Source organism: Panthera pardus, unplaced genomic scaffold (genome assembly GCF_024362965.1).
Source record: "Panthera pardus isolate Hobbes unplaced genomic scaffold, ASM2436296v1 HiC_scaffold_7, whole genome shotgun sequence".
Lineage (NCBI taxonomy): Eukaryota > Metazoa > Chordata > Mammalia > Carnivora > Felidae > Panthera > Panthera pardus.
Window position 1 is genome coordinate 12542850 of NW_026527002.1, and position 21593 is coordinate 12564442.

A 21593-nucleotide genomic window follows, 5' to 3' on the forward strand; every position below is an offset into this window, starting at 1 on the left:
TCCTCCCTACCTGCCCAATTTAGATTCGTATGTTTCTTCTGTTCCTACAGTTCCCCTGTTAACCACTGCAAAGGCCCAGATGGAAAATCCCTTTGGCTACTATCTCTGTTCCTTCCACGCTGCATCACCCAACTGTGTTCTACTGTGAGTAAACTTCACCACCTTGTCACCTTCAACAACATCTTCTCCCTATAATCCTCTCCTCACAGAGCCTCCTCTCATGAACTTGCCTTATTCTCATTTGGGGAAAAAGACTATATTCAAGTATTGAAGGATGGCTGCAGAAGGGGGGTTAGATTTATTGATAGTCAGTCTTTTTCCACTGGGGCCAGAAACAAGGTGAGGCAAGCGAGATACTCAAAGCAAAGTTGAAGAGGCTGCCAAAAATTCAGTAATCAAGATGAGCGATACTTTTATGCATTCTTTCTAAAAAAATCCACAATGAAAGAAATATCAACATTTTAAGGGCAGACTAAGTGAATAATGCCTAACAGAGCCATATTGGAGACTCAGGCAAGAAAAACACTCAGTAATACTGATTTTATGCCTAAGGCAAGTGCCTCCAGTGAGTGGCACCCTTGCCTTTTCCATCCTGTGTGGGTGCCATATGCTTTTCTTCTTCTGGACTGGCTCTTCTGAATAGAAGTCTAATGGGCCTTCTAGTTTCTAATCATAACTTGGGTTCTGTTCCTATCTGATAACAGGGTCAGCTGGCTTCCAATATTACTTATATGAGCCTCTCCTAGTGACATCAATAATTATTCATGTAACTTACCCAGCCACTACCACCCACCTGAGCAGTTACACTTGGCCTAGATTCTTCCATCTGGTTTACTGATGACAAGTTAGGTGGGAGAGAATCACAAGCCTGATAATAATGAAGTTAGGTTAGAGCTAGTCTTATCTGCCTTTGGCATGGGAACCTGGGTCAGAGAAGATGCTTTATGCTGCTCTTTTCAAAGCATTTGTAAATTTACCTAGTGGTTTTAAGACTTTTTTTTTTTTTTTCCTATCATTTTCCTTGGGATGGAGTCAAACTTTGCAGGCAACATTTTTAGTGCCTGGAACTCCTAATATTCCCTCTATAAAAACTGCTGCACTTATAACTTCAACCTCCAGGAATCAATTTGTTATGGTTAAGAGAGAAAAGAGTCTGGCACCGCAGGAAGAGTTTTTGATTCCAGACCTATTAGTTTATTAGCTATGATTCTTTAGGCAAATTATCCAACCTCCGAGCATCCCATCTGCCTAGCTTTAAAATGGGGTGGGGGGTGGGGTGGGGAAAAGGTGGTAAAATACCTTATGCATCTTTCTAAGTATTAAGGCTAGGACTGCCATTTCTGTCTGGGACACTTTCAGGTAAATTACGCGAAATCAGTTATGAAAGTCAGGTTCCCTTCCAGGTAACTACACTCTTCTAAGAATATACAGCATGGCATTTGCTGTTGAATTAACTCTTACTCCACCTTACCCAGAAATTGCTGTCGGTCTGAGCGCCGCTTCAAGGTCAGCTTCAGCAAGTCTGTGGGGACATCGGGCAGACTGGCCACCTCCTGGTAGGTTTCGATGGCCCCACGAAGCACCTCATTGCTCCTTCTTTTCTCGGCCAGATCGTCTTCACACTAGAGGAAGTCCCCACACTGGATAAATGTCCCATGACAAGATATATTTGTAATCACCCAAAATATGCACGCAAACTTAATTTCTGGACATGCATCAAAAGCAATCTGAGACACATTAAAATTTTCTCCTTTTCAAGTGATTCAAAAGCAAACCAAAAAAAGCAAGACAACATGCTATCTAAGTAACACGAAGACGGGTTAGCTATCAAGCTGCAGAGGAGGAAAAATGCCATAAAAGCAAGAGGAATTAATATATGCTGGGCTGATGGAGATCTGTATCATGTTATATATTAACATTACACAGACAGAGCTCCAGTCCGTACTTCCTATTCTCTCAGTAGTTTGTGTGTTCACTCATTCATTCAACAACTATTACCCGAGAGCCACTTGGCAGGCAAAATAAACAACACAAAGCCCTTTTCTCATTCTGCTTCATTATGAACAAAAAGACAACATACAAATCAAAGTACCATGTGCCTGGCAGCCATAAATGCTGTGGGTCAAAAATGCAGCCGGCTCAGGAGTGCTGGCACCGGTGTGGTTGGGAAAAGTTAGTTTAGGCAGGATGAGCAGGGATGGCCTGACAGAAGTGAGGGAGTGAGGCATGAGGATATCTGGAGGAAGAACATTCCAAGGCAGAGAAAACAGCAAAAGCAAGGCCCCGAGGGAGAAGTGACGGGTGGAGGAAAGGCGGGTGCAGGCGCGGGGCAAGGAGGAGACTAGTGGAAGGGTGATGGTCAGGCAGCGAAGAACCTGGCAAGCTATTGCCAATTCCACTACGGTACCTCCATGTGAGATGGAAAGGCACCAGGGTTTTTTGTTTTTTTTTTAATGTTTATTTATTTTAAGAGAGAGAGAGAGAGAGCACGCACACATGAACAGGGGGAGAAGCAGAAAGAGAGAGAGAGAGAGAGAGAGAGAGAGAGAGAATCAATCTGAAGCCAGGCTCCACCCTGTCAGCACAGCCCAATGCAGGACTTGATCTCACGAACTGTGAGATCATGACCTGAGCTGCAATCAAGAGTTGGACGCTTAACCAACTGGGCCACCTAGGCGCCCCCACAACAGGGGTTTTTGACATGATCGAAAGGACCACACTGGCAGTGGTATGGAGAACAGACCGAAAGAGTGGCAGAGAAGCACAGAGGCCGGTGAGGATGCTCCAGTAGGAACCCAGACAAGGAGTGATGATGACGGTTTGGATGAAGGTGGTAGGAGATAGCTGGATTACAGATACATTTTGAAGGTCAGAGCCAAAAGATGTGCAGATGGTCTGAATGTGGCAGAAAGGGAGGGAGAGAAGTCAAGGATGAACTCCAGGGTGTCGGCTGGAGCGATTACCAGACAGAACTGCCGTCCTCTGAGAACGGGAGAAGAGGGCAGGAACAGGTTGGTAGGCATTCGGAATCCAGAGTTCTGGTTTGGACCTACTAAACTCAACACTGATTAGGCACCCAAGTGGCGATACTGGATAGAAAGGTACATATAGGAGTCTGGGGTTCAGGAGAGAGGTTGGAAAGACAAGGAGGACCAGCAAAAAGCACAGAGAAAGAAAGGTAAGGAGAAAATAACAACAAAGAAGTGACAAAGTGATACAAGGTAACAAGAGGGAGCGATCAATCATGTTCAAAGTGGCCATCAGCTTGGGCATCTTGGTCATGATGCTGGATTGGGCACTGTGGCACTTCTGATGAGCCTCGTAAAAGCATTTTTTATGGGACAACTGGGGACCCATAACAGAATGGAGCAGGATCAGAGGAAACCAGGAGGGAAGGAGGTGCACACAACCCTTACAGGGAAGCAGAGAAATGGGCCAGTAAGTGGAGAGGAATGTGGAGACCAGGGAGAGATTTTTTTTTTATAATGGCAAATATTACAGCATGTTTCTAAGCTGATGCAAAAGAGTTGGTAGAGAGGGAAAGTGTGAGGATGCAGGAAATGCAAAAATCAGAATGATGTCCTTCAGCAGGTGGCAGAGGCTGGGAAAGGGAACAACTCATCCATGCGAACAGGAGAGAAGGCAGAGCATATGGCAGGAGGGGAAGAGAGGCTGTTAGTGCTGTAGTGGGATCATGCAGAAGTTCTCTTTGGATACTTCCATTTTCTTAGTGAAATAAGCAAGAGTCTTCGCTGGAGATTGAGAGTGGGGAATGAAATAGGAGAGGGATAAAGAGAAGAATGTGTAAAATGGTAGTTAAAATCCCATGAGATTTAGTACACTATAATTCAAAGATTATCATTTGAGGAAAAATGATACCAGTTAGAGGCTAAAAGTGGCATATAAAGGGTTTTCTCAGAATATCCTATTTAACATGTTTACCTTTTCTAAATAAAGTGTGGGCTGCAGTCAATATATAGTTGTCTGAAGAACCAAAATGAAGCACAACTCCATAATTTGAGGGCGTGGTAAGAAAACGATCCACCCTCCCCTGTTCCAAATCAGAACTAGTAAGAATCGGCACAAATTGATAAAATACCTGTGGAGAACTCTTCAGAAAATATCACATCAAAGAATAACTTGTTCTGTGTACTGATTAGGTAAGTGTCCCAAGATGATGAGGACTAGAACTGAAGCAGTAGAGAGAGAGAGAGAAGTGGACAGATTTATGATTTTTCTAGATGAAAATTTCCCGATGAAAGAGGGGCAGTTCATCCTAAGTTGACAGAAAGAGCTTCAGAATATACTGCTATCCACCTGTTCATATCTGTAAGTGGTCTGTTTCCATTATAGACTTATCTACCAGGTGAGCAAGTCCAATGTCAATGACCCACACTGGTCATCCTGCCCCTATGGCCTTCGGTATATTCAGATGCTGGCTTTTCTGTTTAGGCATCAGTTTCCTCTGAGTTTGGCTATGGTGAGTTAACTCCCCAAAACATGATTATTCATAGATAACTTCCAGAATGACAGAGTCCTGGAGCTGAGAGAGCCCTTTTGAGACCATGCAGCTCAGTCTCTTCAAGCTACCAAACAGATCCTGGATCCGGAGGGTCTCTTCGAGGTTGGCAGAAGGAGAAATGTCTACCAAGATAATCCTTCTTTAGAGAAATTGAAATAAATATCTAACTAAAACTCAATCTGAAAAGACAGAAAGATGATAAGGTTTATATACCTTGTTCCCTCTCCTCCACCTATCCCAAGTTCCTTCATTTTAATGAGGTAAAAACTTCTTACAACTTCCAGAATTGGGAAAATATCAGTATTAAAATGGCGTATACTTCTTAAAATCTCTTGAATGAAACTAATAGACTGCTTTGAAAATCAAAATTGTACAGATTTATTGCTATCAGCTTAGCATCTGTACGTAAAATGGTTTGGGCAGGTACAGAACATTTGTTCTAGGATGTTAACATCACAAAGCCTTTTGTTGACTTGAAATAATTCAACCATCCAAACTTCCTAGGAAACGTGTCATTTTCTGCCTCAGAGGCATTAATGGTTTGTGTAAGATAATAAAGTGAACTGAATTTATAATTTAACATTTTGTATTGATGTTCAGGGAACTTGGTCAAAATTGATTTTCATGGTGATCCAAAGAATAACATAGTATCAGTGCTGCTTCAGAAATGATGGATATTATAGTTTGTATTTAACTTAACGTTGCTGAATTTAAAAAAAAAATTGTTGGGATATTCCCACAAAATTGTTTAATTTGCTAACAAAGAATGAAAAATTCATCATTTATTCCTCCCTATGGAATCCATCTTCTTTCAAATTCTTATTTTTAAAACCCCTAGGCATTTAAGATTTCTTTTAAATTACTCTATTAAAATTTAATTTACCATGCCTAAGTTTTGCTTAATACCATATTAACATTACTATCAATAACACCTTGTAGCAGAATAGTTTAGGGACAAAAAAATATTGCCTGAGGCCAAAATCTCAAATTCCTACTGTTAAATAAAGATACGAATCCAACAATCACATGTGCGAAAGTACTGAGTTTATTTAGACTCTGGCACCCACAATCACCGTCACGTAAAAAGAAAAATTCTAAACACAAAGAATTTTTGCCACAATTAAATTACCATGTGTATCCATCATTATTCTGTCTAGTTAATATGCTTTCTTAATCAAATGACTGTCAATACTGGTAACAAAGCCCATCAGTTATTTGAACAGGCATCATCTTTTGGTAATGAACACATTCTGTCTTGCTTAACACCAATGAATTTAGCAATTTTGGAGGATGACTGACCAAATTAATTTACAAAAATGATATCATTGCTGTCTACTACCCCTGGTCTGTACCATGGACAGGGGGAACTTCTTGGCATTAATTTTTCACAAACTTAGTTTATTAAAATTTAATAAGTGAGTGTTTAATAGAAAGATAAGAATTTGAGCAACTGGGTCTCAAATGGTCGCCGCCTTTAGTTCAAAGCAAAACCTGTTTGTTTTATCCACAGATGTGTCAGTTTCCATGTGAGTGCCATATACAAGTCATGGCACTGACCCCCTCCAAAGAGGTGATGTCAGGTTCTCCTTGGTCTGGAAAGTTTTGGTATTGTGTCCCAGTAGGGCTGAGAATCTCATCCCACCAGGTGGGACTGTGGGAGTTTTGCTGGCTCGACACATCGTGTATCAGCCCTGGCTTTTACCCTGAACTCCAGACATCATAAATTCAATGTCTCCTTGCCATGTCCAGTTGAATGTCCGACAGGCATCACAAAGATTACGGGATGAAAAGTGAATTCTTGACTTCATTCCTACCTCCCCAATCTGTTCCTCTCCCAGTTTTCCCTGTGAGTAACCAGCACTCTCTTTCCTCACCTGGCTGAACCAAAAATCCAGGACTCAAGTCCTGTCTTCCTCTGACCTGTACACCTAAGCCAACATTAAGCCCTCCCCAGCCATTTCCCTGTCTCCACGCCACTGTCCCTTGAGTATACCTGGAATAGTGTCCTATGCTTCTTGCTCCTACTTTTGTTCCCTTAATCTATTCCCCAACCGGGAACCAACACAATCTTTACGAAAAAACAAGATGCCCAAGTCCACGCATAAAGCTGGGGCACGGAAAATACCATCCGTGAGGCCCTGGCCTCACCTGTGCCGCCTCACCGTCTCTCAGCTTGCCCTTCTTGCCGTTCTGGAGGTTGTTCTGCCAACATCGCTTCCCTGTATCACAGCCTTTGGCCTAGCTGTTCCCTCGGCCTGCACAGCTCCCTCAGTAACCTTGTCACATTTCAGCCACTTGCCACCTTGATAGAGTGGCCTTTTCTGATCAACTTATCTAAAGTGCTATCTGCCCTGTCGTCCTCAAATCACCTCACCTGCAGCCAAAAAATCTTAATAGGTATGCTTTTCTTTTCTTTATGATATGTATTATAGAAGATGATCTAATATATTTATGCTTAATGCCTTATAATATGCTTAAATATATGTTCCTTTATATATTTACTCATGGCCTTGTTCAACTGTCACCTCCCGGGTAGACTTTTCCCTGACACTCTATCCAACATATCAACTCCCTCCCACATCGTATGCTGTACGGTTTTTGGGGAGGGTTTGTTGTTGTTGTTGTTTAGGTTTTCCTTAGCCCTTACCACTAACAAGCATTATATCTTATCTTGTCCCAGGCTTCGCCATCACAATGACAACTCTGTACGTTTTGCCGAGGGGTTCATCTGCAGGGCCTAGAACAGGGCCTGGCATAGAGTGGGCTTTCTCTAAGTAATTTGTGACTAGGTAGCTTTCAAAATACCTTGCACGGGAATACAAGATCCACAAGGACAGAGACCTCTAGAGTGTTCATTATGATAATCCCAGGGTCTAAAAAGAGCATGTGGGATCTGGTGGGTGTATACAATTACAGGTGAATGTGGACACGCTTCACAAAACAAAGAGCTGGAAGGTGGGGAAAGTCAGAGAAGAAAGGAGACGAGGGAATGGAGGGAGGTAGGGAGAAGGGAGCTGGTGAGAAAGGAGTCAGCGGAAAGAAACCACAGCGAAAACAAAGTACATTCCACTTGATATTTTCACGTCTTTCCTAGGCACACTTGCAGCCTCTAGTTACAAAACTGAGGTTCTTAAAGCTGCGAGGAGCCTTCAGTGAACACTTCGAGGAATGGGGCACCACAGTGACGGGAGATCGAGGACAAAAGCATTCTTCTTGACCTTCTTTTGAAAACCAGAGAGAAGTCCGATGGAGGGAGGACAGGAAAATGTTGTTGAATTCACCAGGCCACAATAGCAAGTTAATCGTCTCCTTTACAACAGTATTTTTTGCTTGACTTTACACATATGCATGAGAAATGGATTCTATACATAAGTTACAAGAGAAAAGAGAAGTGCAAAATAGTGGGCAGCGAAAGAATGACACAGAATACAAACACCAAAAACATTTTCTACAGAGGACGGTTTTCGAATACCTGTGCCTTTCCGTATCTCGCCCGTGGACTCTGACGGTATTTGCGAACCAGTTCTTGGAATGCACTCAATGCTTCCTCAATTTTTCCCTGTTAGGAAGAGGCAGTTACGTAAAGACGGCAAGTTCAGATGCATAATGTTATTCAGTATGTGTGTGTGTGTGTGTGTGTGTGTGTGTGTGTGTGTGTGTGTGTGTGTTTTAAGTAGGCTCCATGCGCAGTGTGGGGCTTGAACTCATGACCCCGAGATCAAGGGTCAGATGCTCTACCGACTGAGTCACCCAATGTGTTTTTTTTAATATTCACCAGCTAATGCTGTCAAAACTGCCTGGACTCCATTTTGAGTCTAGAGACAGTTTTACCAAAGATTTTTAAAACATTAACAAGTATGGCAACCGTACAAGTAAAAATGAACACAAATGTACTTCATTTCTTTTAAAAACAGAAACCTGGCAAATGATGTACTATAAGTCTTTGTTTAAAAAGTTGCATCTTGGGGCGCCTGGGTGGCGCAGTCGGTTAAGCGTCCGACTTCAGCCAGGTCACGATCTCGCGGTCCGTGAGTTCGAGCCCCGCGTCAGGCTCTGGGCTGATGGCTCGGAGCCTGGAGCCTGTTTCCGATTCTGTGTCTCCCTCTCTCTCTGCCCCTCCCCGGTTCATGCTCTGTCTCTCTCTGTCCCAAAAATAAATAAAAAAACGTTGAAAAAAAAAATAAAATAAAATAAAATAAAAAGTTGCATCTTCCCTCTAGATGCACAGTTCCCATGGGCATTAGTTCTTCATTTTCTTTTCAACAGAAGCATAGTTGACACACAATCTGCCATTGGCTTCAGACGCACAACACAGTGATTCAGCAACGCTACGTTACGCTACGCTCGGCACAACTGTAGCTACCATCTGTCACCAACCACTACAAAATCCCTGACTATGCTCTTGAAGACAATATTTAGGTTTTAAGTTGGGGGAAGAATACTGCTGGCAGCTGGAATGTCCTGGGCTCTGCAAGGAGAAGTCTGAAGCACCTGTTGGGGTGGGGGTGAAGCCTGCAGGTTGAGAAGGCCACCTGGCATGGTACCTGTCACCCATTGGACATCAGGATTGATTTGGCTCCTCTCCGATCAACTTTGAGGGTTTTGACTGGGAAAACTCACTGACTCTGGGTCATGTGACCCCTCCCCGGAGCGCATGTGGGCCCTTCAGAAGAGGGCCCAAGCACCTGTGATAAGTCTCTGACCACCACCACAGGAAAAGGAATAGAGGGTGAGGAACCCTCCCCCCACCACACTCCATCCACGGCCATTCCAGGGGGTAACACACGTCTCCCGGTTTCTAATGGACGGATGCAGGTCGAGGATGTTGCGAGCCATGGGATAGAGACGGATTTTTTGAGATGAACTTTGGGAGGCACTTCAGCTCCCTATACACTGGTAAACCCACTCGTTCCTCATCTAAACGGAAGCGTGCTGTGGTTTGTATGTTTTGATGTTCAGTTTTCATGCAACAAAGTGTACCTCTCCAACGTGGCTGTGCACAGCAAACTGTACCTACTACCCCACTGTTATTTACACCGACTTCGGACAGACTTGACTAGAGAAAGGTCGGGCAGTGTTCATATTAAAGGTACGTAAGATCAGTTCTCTAGGCAGACGTTCTCGAAGAAAGAGGTTTTCACTTCCTCTCACGTGCCCGTAAGTGGTGCTGAGGGGCTACTGGGAAATACATGCACAGTGGAGCGGCTACGAGGGCCGGTTCTGGAGCCAGACCGACTGATGTGAGTCTGCTCTCCACCACTTGGAAGGCGCATGACTTATGGCAAGTTACTTACGACTCTGCCTCAGGTGCCCGGCCTGTAAAATGGAGATGAGGGTACTCGACTCGGCTGTGGGGGTGCCGTTTCGGTCAAGTCTCCTAACAGTGACGAAGCTCTGGCTGACACTGCACGGAGCATGTGCTGTGTGGGGGATGTGTGTGCAGCACAAGATAACGGGGCCCAGCCCAGGGAGGCCTCGGACCCGAGAGGCAGGTTCATGCTGACAACGGGGACTTGGCTGTAGAGATCAATCGGGCCGGGACCACAGACTCCACGTTACGTTTAGTGTCACAAAAGTCTGTAGAGCTTTTTAAAATATGCTGCCCTCTCACGGTATTAATTTCTTTAAAGATTTTATTTCTCAAGAGCAGTTTTAAACTCATGGCACAATTGAGAGAAAGTATAGGTTTCTCATATACCTGCTACCTCCCCCACGATTAACATCCTGCACCACAGTGGTACGTTTGTTACAACTGATGAACCTGCCATATCAAAATCGCCCAAAGTCTATAGTTTACCTTAGGGTTCGTATTGTATATTCTGTTGTATATTCTGTGCGTTTGGACAAATGTATACGGACTGTATCCACCATTATAGTATCATACAGACTAGTTTCACCGCCCTAAAAATCCTCATCCCTCCCCCCACCCACTTTTAAGGGATGAAGGATTCATGTTAAATATCTTTTTCTGTGTGACTTTCTTGTAACTGCCCTGTATTATTGTTATTATTATTATTATTATTATTATTAGAAGAAGAAGAAGAAATAAAAGGAAGGAAGGAAGGAAGGAAGCAAGGAAGGAAGGAAAGGAGGGAGGGAGGGAGGGAGGAAGGAAGAAAGGAAGGAAGGAAGGAAGGAAGGAGGAAGAAAGGGAGGGAGGGGAGGAAGGAAGGGAGGGAGGAAGGAAGAAAGGAGGAAGAAGGGTAGGGAGGAAGGAAGGAAGGAAAGGAGGGAGGGAGGGGGGAAGGAAGGAAGGAAGGAAGGAAGGAAGGAAGGAAGGAAGGAAAGGAGGGAAGGAGGGGGGAAGAAGGAAAGAAGGAAGGAAGGGAAGAAGGAAAGAAGGAAAGGAGGGAGGGAGGGAGAGAAGGAAGGAAGGAGGGAAGGGAGGAAAGGAGGAAGGAAGGAAGGAAGAAGGAAAGGAGGGAGGGAGAGAGGGGGGAAGGAAGGAAGGAGGGAAGGAAGGAAGGAAAGAAGGGAGGGGGGAGGAAGGAAGGAAGGAAGGAAGGAAGGAAGGAAGGAAGGAAGGAAGGGGAGGAATAGGAGGTGGAAGATAGAAGAAGAGAGGAAAGGAATCACTGATTCCAAGTAGCTTCAAAATGCAGGCAGGTAAATTCTTAGTTCTGAAGGTTTGGAGCTTGAGGCCCTGCCTTCTGAGTCCTTGGCTCTGGCTTCAGAGCCCTTATCTCTGGCCTCTGGGTCCAAGACTCTGCCCTTGGAGTTATCTTTCCTTTCTATCGAAAGGGTGTTTAGTGTTATCAGCCTGGTTCTTGCCTGTAGAATTTTAGGACTCTGCCAGCCTTCTTTCAGTTTGTCCTCTGTCCCTTTCAGGTCGAGGTGGTTCTCCTGGTATAAGATTCTCAAAAACCTTGTGGATCTTTTGTGTATGTCACAGGGATTCACACCATTAGACAAAAGTCACGGCCACAGACCTCTCCAGGATAATCCCATCTCTATTCCTGGCTTCTGCTGGATGGCTGAGTAGATCCAAGAGCCACACATCCACTCCCTTCAGGAAAAGGATGTCTAGCATGCCCTCGGCCTTCTCTCCAGACCACCCTTTCTTAACAACGAACTTCCTACCTGTAGCATCTTCTGCAATCTGGATAGACTAAGAAATCTCCCCGAACTGTCATGTCCTGGCTCTTTTTTCTCTAACAGTTTCTTCCTTAATTATCACTTTCCTCTCTTATTTTACGAGAAGCAGCAAAAAAAGAAATCAAGCCACATCCTCAACACTTGGCTTGGAAATCTCCTCAGCTAAATATCCAAGGTCATCGCTTATAAGTTTTGCTTTGCCCAGGCCAGTAAGATGTAATTCAGTTAAGCTTCCTGCTACTCTCTAGCGAGGACTGCCTTTCCTCCAGTTTCAGGGACCTGTTCCTCATTTCCTTCTGGGCTCTGGCCAGAAGGGCCTTTAACATCTCTGTCAACATGCTGTTTGCAACGATAATGTGCATTCTCAAAGATTATCAATAAACCTTTCTCTAAGGTGCTCCTCACTTCCTCTGAGAGCCCTCGCCAGAAGCAGCTTTCGCATGCATATTTCTACCAACAGTCTGCTTCAGGCAATCCAGGCTTTTGCTCTCATGCCTCTCAAAATTCTTTCAGCCTCTACTCCTAACCCAATTCTCCAAAGCCACTTTCACACTTTTAAGTATCTGCGACAGGAGCAACCCACTGTCCAGCACCAAAATCTGGATTAGTTCTCTATAGCTGCTGTAACAAATTACCAGAAACTTGATGACTGAAACAACAGAAATTTATTCCTCAGTGCTGTGGAGAACAGAAGTCCAAAATTAGTTTCACTGGGCTGAAACTGAGATGTTGTTAGAGCCACGTTTCCTCCAGAGGCTCTGGGGGAGAATCTGTTCCTTGCCTCCCGACAGCCTTTCTTGACTGTGGATGCATTACTCCAGTCTTTACTTCGGTTTTCACATTGCCTTCTCCTCTCTGTCTCCTATGTCGTCTGTATTCAATTTCCCTCTGCCTCTCTCTTATAAAGACACATGTGGTTGCATTTGGGGCCCAACTGGATAACCCAGAATAATCTCCCCAGTTCAAGATCCTTAACTTACTCATATCTGCAAAGACCCTTTCTCTAAATATAAGATCCAGGGATTAGGACGTGGGTATCTTTTGGGGGGACTATTTTTAGCTTTACCACATGCATTATGTAACTCAAATTGCAAATGTTGAGGCTATTTTTATGAAAATCATGCTAAATGCACCATTACGCTTTAAAACAGAAATAACAATAGAAATAACAATCTTCATAACAAATTTGCTAAAGTATTTTGTCCCTTCTAGACACTCCCTTAATTGGTCATCAAGGTTATAAAAATAATGGAATATTTGGCTTGACCTAGGCATCCTTGCGATCCCCTTAAGACAGAGACGGTGTTGCCTTGCTAAGGGTTGACAAAGTAAACGTGTTTGCTTTTGGTCTGAAAGAATTTCCCTTCCCCAGAATCTCCTAACACTATTATGCATTTCTTATTTAAAAACTCAAAAGCAAGACACAATGCTTGTGAAGAACTGCCTAAAAATCATCTCTTTCAACATAGCTTACATTTTCTCCCAGGACCAAAGCCAGTTCATTGGAGAGACTCGTACTTGGGCCCCGCTGTGCTGGCATGAGGCCAATGGGCCATGCTGAAGGACATTAAGACACCCCCCCCCCCCGCCACACACACACACAGATGTGTTGTAGAATCCGCTGGTGTGATGTTAGGGGGGAAGCTGTGCCATCCATCAGTGTACCCTTTATGAAGATCCACAGCAGAACGTTTCTCTCCGGACTTGGTAGAGGACAGCTACTCTGATGAACACCATTAATCTTACAGGACGATGCTATTCCCCGTGTCTTCTGCCTACAGTGTACTTCATTCATCCCAAGCACCATTTAGAGCCTGGGATGTAAGCTTTCATGTGCTGGCCTTACTTACCCCGGCCTTATTACGTTTTCCATTTTCCCTCTCTTTTTTCACTTAAAATACAGTAACAGTAAGTGACTCCAGCAAATAAAAGAATCTTTCAGTATAGCACTTCAAATTCTTTTTTTCTAGGGATAAGGAAGAGTTTCAAGCAATACATACTTCTGAAAAATAGAAGTATTTTAAGCAATACTTTTGAAAAATAGATGATTGAAATACGATCTGATCTATGCACTTTGGATGGAAAAATAAAGTGACCTCATACTTTCATGTAGCATAGCGCTCAAAGCTAGACTGGACCTCCTCCGTCTAGGACATACCTCAGCATGGGCTACTCCAGCACGTCCAGTCGCATCATTTGAAATATCAGCCATAAAAATAACCTTAAAAAATTACGCTGATAATGCAGCCAATAATATGGATCCCTGCTATTTCAGAAGCAAGGACTGTAGCTATTTCTTCCTCCTTTATTTAGTCTGTTAGAAATTCAGGGTGCTTCTGGAGGAATGAATGATAATTTCTCCAAATAAGCAAGAACCAGAGAATACCCCACGGACTGTTCCAGCACTTTTATGTCCCATTGATGTATCTGCCCCTTGGTAACTGAGCTCTTTACCGTTCATTAGAATTACATAAAAACCCTTCTCTAAAGTTGTTCCTTTGTCCTTTATCCCAAAAGTCACCTGTGAAATAGACACCCCACATTTTCACACGTGGCATTTAGCAAAGAGCAAGTGGAGGATGCCAAAGAAAGTGACAGAAAAAGAAGATTCCCACTTCATTTCTATTAAGAAATGCAAATTTCCTACAAATAGTAGAGGGCTTCCTCTTATAAAAGCTACACAAGACAGACTCAGAAATCATTCCAGCGGTTAAACTTAAGGGCAGTGAACAACAATTTGGCCGCGATATTCTCTGACGTGACTACATGTTTATTAGCTGCTAAGGAGGGTAAGCCCTCCTTGGCTTGGGAACCTTGTCTAATACTAGACAGAAGTCTCCGTGCTTACTGGTATGGTTCCGATAAACATGTGGGAAGCACATTCTTGTCCCACTTCAGTTCCTAACTTGTGTGCTTTTGTCGTTGCTTATTTACTTACAATCCCCCTGTCCTATCTTTGCCGCCAATGTCTACTTGATAAAAAAAAGCATTTACAGGAAAACTAAATGTTTACGCAACTAAATCATTACGCAAAGTCTAATTCATGTACAGAGTAGAGAAAGAGCAATTTCCACGGCAAACAAGTAGATGATTAAGTGAAGGTGTTATTAAATGCATTATTATAAGTGTTTGACATGATAATTAGATGAAGAATATGACTAAGAGAACAAGTAACTTCAATCTAGTGTCAACTTCTTTTTTTAACTGCAATATCCAGAAACAAACGCAAGTAGTATTTCAAATTAACGGGTAACAACACAAACCACATAATAGTCTCCCTGAAAACTGCAGGTGCATGGGATTAACCCCAAGTGAGAAGAATGTTAAACCCAGTGTCATTTCACTTAACAGTAACTACCCTAAGAGTACTGGACTAACTTACTTTCTTTTTGCATTGAGATGCTACCCAATCAAAAACTTTTAGAAAGAGTACTTACTATTCTCCTTTTTTTAAATAAGGAAACTGAGGCTCAGAATGGCCAAGTGTTCTGTCCAAAGCCACACAACTAGCAAGTGGTGGAGGGAGGCTGACCTCAGGTTAGCCGACTTCAATGTTAGTTCTACTTCTATTTGGTCATCCAGCCATGATTCTTCCTTCTACTTGACTCATTTCACATGGAATGCTGATGTTCTTGGGGAAAAATCCACTCTATTCAAGGGCTGTTTCTATTGTTGTTGTTATTATTATTATTATTATTATTATCATTTTAACAATTCAAGAGTAATGCCTGAATTTATCTTCATTGCACATTTCTCCACCAGACAAAAACGTCAACATACCCTTTTACGAAGTTTTTCTGCAGCGTCAAGTTCAGCTTTAATAGTCTTATCAAATTTATTTAATAGTTTAGGCTTCTTTTTCTTAACTGAAAGACAAAAGAGGTTTTATTTTGTATTTTTTTTTTTTGTCTAGAAATAATTATTAAGAATAGTGATTTACAAGTAATGAGAAACCTACAGCTGCAGGAGCAAACCCACTCCCGGCTCACCTCTTCCCACCCCCATCCCTAGCACGACACAGTCAGTAGCTGCCAAGGGAGGTACCCGCGCCCTTACTTCGACGGTCACAGGTGTTCCTGGGAGACTGGGTGGGTACTGGCATCCTGAAACTCGCGAGGGATACTGGCCTGGTTTCCAGAATAAAAATGGGAGGTGTGATTTATGAACTCTTATTGTCAACTTTTGGGCTAAGTGCAAAAGACTGCTTAAAAGAGCTTTTGAATATTTCTGCAATGTTTCTGATCAGATAAAGATAAAAATGGGAAAGTCAGTGGGAAATCTCAAGGGAGCCAACGCTAACAGAATTTCATAGTCTAGTCCTCAAGGTTCTTCCATTGCATCGTGGATACCACTCCAGCCATATTCCATACTTCAGCCAAACAGGACCACCCTGTCTTCCCCAAATAAGCTCTGTGCCATTTCGGACACTACTTTCTCTAAGTAAAACGGCCCATTTTTTACCTTTGTCAGTTGAAAATACGCTCATCCTGCAACAATCAGCTCTAAACTACACTCTTCATAAGGTTTCTCCAGGTGTCACTCACATAAGTGCTCAGTTCTGCCTCCCTCATGTCATTTCCCCTCTGGCTTAGAGTCCACAGCACCCTGCATCTCTCTCTCTCATGGCCCTTCTCCTATATGACTTGTACTATTTTAAGATTTTTTTTTTTTAAACTTTGTGCCCAGCGTGGAGCCCAATGCGGGCTTGAACTCACAACCCTGAGATCAAGACAAGGCACCATGTCTTAGATGCAGACTAAATTGATTCATGCTCACTTAGCATAAAGTCACATCCAGCAGGAGGGGGACGAGTCCTGCTGGTGCACACCTGGCAGTGCCTGTGGGGTGGATGGAGGCCGCATGGTCCCTGGAAGCCTACTGCAGACTGTCCTGTGGGCTCAGGAGAGTGACGAGGGTGGGACCTTGAAGGGTAAGTGGGATGTTCCAGATAGAGAAGGGGGTTGGTAGTGGCATAGGGGGAGGAGACAGAATGAGGAAATGAGGACAGAAGAGAACTTCTCTAATGTTCTGACACTGAACCTACACATCCAATTGCCTCTCTCCTGTCACAGAGGAGGAGGGGCTCTCCTTTTTAAGATCCCGCCCCTCCGCGCACACACACCTGTCCTCGGCCTTCTGCACCTTCTAGTTGTCTCCTCACTCGCTGGCTCTATTCCAAGCATCTCTTGTCATTTAACAATGCTGAAGTCTTCATCGTCTTAAAGCAAACCAACACCAGCCAGGACAAACGTCGGGCTACCCTCGTCTACTTGCCATCCTTTCTTCCTCACCCCTCACTCATGGCCCCCTCAACTCACAGTGCTCTGGTTTCCTCACCCAACACAGGGCAAAAGCAAGTCTTCTGGAAGGAAGGGGAGCTCAGCGGTTAAGAGTCAGAAGGCAGGGGGTCTGAGTCCCAACTCTGTGATTTCCGTGCTCTGTGACCTGAGCCAAGCTGGTACCAAAACTTTTCTGGCTCTTACTTCCCTAATCTGTAAAATGGGGATATTGTTTCTGAGAATTAAGTCAAAATTGCACATGAACATACAGCACAGTGCCTGGCATGCATTAAGGTGCTCCATATCTGACAGCCAGTAATGCCTACGGCCTTCTCTGCCAATCCTTTTGTTCCTTTTTCTCCTGACTTCTTTCAGCACCTGGCACGGCTGATTCTTCCCTCCTTCCTGAAACGATCCCTCTCCTTGACTTCGTTCTGTGTTGTCCGTCTTCCTAGTTTTCCTCGTGCTTCTCTGGACTCTGCATTTCCCCCCCCAGCTCCTCTCTGGCTCCTGCCCCCTGCTGGACCCTGGGATGCTGTCTTCAGGGTCAGTCTTCAGCCCTGTACTGGGCTTTCGTTAACAGTTTAATTTCCAAATGGAACTACAAATTAACTAGTTAAGTTTCTTTTTTTTTAAATTTTTTTCATGTTTATTTATTTATGTTGAGAGAGAGAGCGAGAGAGAGAGAGCATGAGCAGGGGAACGGCAGAGAGAGAGAGGGAGAGAGAGAACCCCAAGCAAGCTCCACACCGTCAGCGCAGAGCCTGACCTGGGGCTCCATCTCATGAACCGCGAGATCACGACCTGAGCTGAAACCAAGAGCCAGACGCTCAGCTGCCTAAGCCGCCCAGGCGCCGCCCCTCTTTGGCAGTACAAAAATCACAAATCCACGTGCCTGTGATTCGTGACACTGATGTCTCAAGCTCAGCACATAAGAAATCGAAGGCACTGTTGCTCACTAATCTGTTCTTGTCACGTCTGCCCTCTTTCAGGGGATAGCGCCGTATCCATCTGGTTGTCCAAACCACAAAACCGGCTAGAGGTGGCAAATAAAACGGCAAAGGAGGAGCGCGTGGATTTGTCCAAAGAAAGACTGAATGGAATCGCTACTGTTTTATTTTTAGCATTCACTCTGGGCTGGCCTCCACACTGGGTGCTTTACGTATATCTCCTTGTATCCTCTCGACCTCCCACCCATAGGGAATTTAACTTCACGGGCATGTCACTGAGGTTCCGAAAGGGTTAGTCCCTTGACGCCTCCCCTCGCTCATCCACATGGGAAGGATGGTTTCCACTCAAATGGTTTCCAAAGGGAAGGACGCTTCCTAAAGCCTCTTAGCCTCTTGCCTCTCCCCACAGGGGAGATGGTGTGACTTATCTGCTCACTGGGTTGGGGGATATGACAAACTCGGGTGACTCAGTCCCATCCCTTCTCTTCCTCCCAAGGGCACATCTGAGCCGACCACGTGGGGGAACCAGGCCTGTTCCATGCTGCCGGAAGTGGGAAGTTACGTCTGATTCTGGGGTGTATTACTAATAAACCCATTGTTCCTGCTCATCCTGCCCATCCTTCAATTCAGGCTTCATCAGCAAAAAAGCTGACACTCTGATCATCTTTCCTTTATTTCATTCCTTATGCATTAAAAAAAAAATGTTATGCTCTTTTATTTGTTTATTCCATCTTTCTCTTCCCCCTCCCTGAACCCTCAGGACCCCTATTGGTTTTTTTAAATAATTTTTTTAAACATTTATTTTATTTTTGAGAGAGAGAGAAAGAGAGAGTGTGAGTGGGAGAGGGACAGAGAGAGAGAGAGAGGGAGACACAGAATCTGAAACAGGCTCCAGGCTCCGAGCCCTAGCACAGAGCCCGATGCGGGGCTCGAACTCACAAATGGTGAGATCATGACCTGAGCCGAAGTCGGACGCTTCACCGACTGAGCCACGCAGGCTCCCCATCAGGACCCCTAGTGTTAAAAAATATAAGCGGCTAAAGCAGAGACGGACAAAATAGGGAATAAAGGGCATTTCCAGCTGTGTGTCACTATACGTTAGCATGTGCGCTAAGGATATGGAAAATAAACTGACGTGTGACCGAGATGAGAATTCATGGTGGTGAGTTACTATCTTGTCGTCTCAGCACTGACTCACGTCTCTCAATTGTTCATTTTGGTTTTGCAGAAGTGTCTGTTGGCAGAATGCCAGTGGGACCAAGAAAGCCCAGGGTGTACCCGACTAGAGTATATTACTGCTGGCGTCACTGGTTTTCCCACCTCTGTCTCCCGTTTTAAAAAGTTAACACGAGACTTATCTAGAAGAAGAAAAATAAACTACTGCCAGCTCAGGACATCCAACATAATATGCTTGTTAAACAGCTAAGCTGTAAGTATCTCAATGTCAAAATATTTCAATATTGTCACAAAAAAATAGACAAAATATTAAAAAACTTAACATATTTCTTTTCACGTATCTTCAAACATAATAGTTCCTATTTCGCCTCTCTTTGAAATTCAAGTCTCAGCCCATCATGGCTATTTTTATTTTTAAATGTATGAGAAGCCTAAGGCAATTTTCCCGACTCTCAAAAACACAGACAGATCTCCTCCTTCTTGTGATGGGGAGGCACAGAGCCAAGCCACAGAAACGACAAGGAGCACTCATGGTCAGTGATGGAACTAGGCTGTCAGGTGCTTTTGGCCTCAATGTTCTCTCATTTACCAATGAGTCACTTGGGCTGGTTGTGCTCAGGTCTCTTTGAACTTGGAAATCCTGTGCTTTAAAAAAAATTTTTTTTAATGTTTATTTATTTTCGAGACAGAGAGAGAGAGCATGAATGGGGGAGGGTCAGAGAGAGAGGGAGACACAGAATCCGAAGCAGGCTCCAGGCTCCGAGCCATCAGCACAGAGCCCGACGCGGGGCTCGAACTCACAGACCATGAGATCATGACCTGAGCTTAAGTCAGACGCTTAACGAAATGAACCACCCAGATGCCCCGGAAATCCCGTGCTTTTAATTTTCAGTTGATTGAAATCAAGTTAATCTTTCAGAGTAGACCTAGAAGGTACTGGAATGAATTGTGAATTTTGTTGAACGCGGATTTAAAAACAAACGGTTTGGAAGGAAGCTATTTATGCTATATTAAACTTTGTGTAAAAATAATCACGGCCATTGCAAGTATTTTATCTTCTTCCAAAAGCACTAAGAAGGAAAAAAGTGCATTTCAGTTGCATTTCAAATTCTTAGTTCCTCTGCCATGCCATGGCTGAAATGGTAAGAAAAAAGAAGAAAAGAAGAAAAATAAAAGAATAATAAAGAGTATGAAAAAAGCCCTCAGATTACATAAAAATTAATGTTGATTCCCTTTTCATTTCTACTTGGCCCACAAATGATGATGTTTTTATATTATGGTGCCTGGGTAGAATTTGACCACCAAGAAAAACAGACACAGAACCTTTGTATTAGATTTGTGTTCTAAAACTACTCCATTAAAACGGAGTGATGGAAATGGCAATGTCTCCACATGGTAGGTAGAAAAGCAACAATTTCCTAGCCAGTCTCCCTGTTTCCAGTCTGTCTCCATGCTCTACACTGTCCCAAGGATATTTCTGTCCATGTCTTCCGCTGTTTAAATACACCCATGGATCCCTGAACATACAAAATAAAAAGTGAAGTTCCTGAGAATATCATGTTAGCACTCCTGATCCTGGTTACCTAGCCAAGAGAAATGCAAACATATGTCCACACAAAGCCTTGCATGTGTATGTTCACTGCACCATTGCTCAGAACAGCCAAAGAGTACAGAAAACCAAATGTCCATCCACCTGGGAGTGGACCATCTGTGGCATAGTGATACAACGGACTACTGCTCCATACTAAGCCATAATATGCATAATGCACCTCAAATGTATCACGTTAAGGAAAAGAGGCCAAATTCAAATGGCTACTGGTTGGATGATTCCCTTTATACAGCATTTTGGAAAAGGGAAAACTGCGAGGAAAGAAAACAGGTAAGTGATTCCAGAGGCTGGGAATGGGTAAAAAGGTTGACTACAAAGGGTACAAGATAATTTGGGGGTTACAGCATTGTGTATCTTAACTGTGGTAGATGGACTGTATCTAGACGTCTATACATATGTCAAAACTCATCCCTGCACACTGGGATATATATGGTTTGGACCTAACCACGTGTAAATTATGTCTCAACATGGCCTTCATAAAAACGTTACAAGGAAGAGACAATCTAAGTGATTCTCAGTAAGGATTCTTACTTTATGTACAACAGTATGAAAAGCATTTGGGCATGGAAATATAATACTTGTAAAAGTAAAAATAAAATTGAATCTGATTTTGAGCCCCCTCCTTGCCATGAATCTATTGGGAGGTAATGCAACCTCAACCATAATTCAGAGGCTTCTCCTTGTAAAAAAAAAAAAAAAAGAAAAGAAAAGAAAAGGAAAAGGAGAAGGAAAAAATGCTCCTCCAGACCTAATGAGGCCTTTGGTGACATCTATATATTCTTCCTGTTTAATACCCAGCTACTTTTTTTAATCCTGATTGCTCACATCTTTCTTAGTGTTCATTCCACCCTCAAAGCATTCTACTCTTTAAAAACAAACAAAACAACATCAAGGAATTTTTGACTACTCTTGAAATACATCAAAATGTAGTTCTTCAGTGTTTGAACACAATGGACAGAGCC

The 21593-nt window shown here is 43.5% G+C and overlaps 1 protein-coding gene across 5 annotated transcripts in view; it reads right to left on the minus strand.

Annotated features, from left to right (window-relative positions):
• Positions 1 to 21593, minus strand: part of ASPH (aspartate beta-hydroxylase) — a 223330-nt gene that overhangs the window by 59732 nt on the left and 142005 nt on the right. For all 5 annotated transcript variants that reach the window (XM_053896187.1, XM_019421265.2, XM_053896188.1 and 2 more), the window contains 3 exons: positions 15398 to 15483; positions 7995 to 8081; positions 1472 to 1622 (listed from right to left, as the gene is read on the minus strand). In XM_053896187.1, coding sequence (XP_053752162.1) covers positions 1472 to 1622; positions 7995 to 8081; positions 15398 to 15483 — 324 coding nt within the window. The remainder of the gene's footprint in view (positions 1 to 1471; positions 1623 to 7994; positions 8082 to 15397; positions 15484 to 21593) is intronic.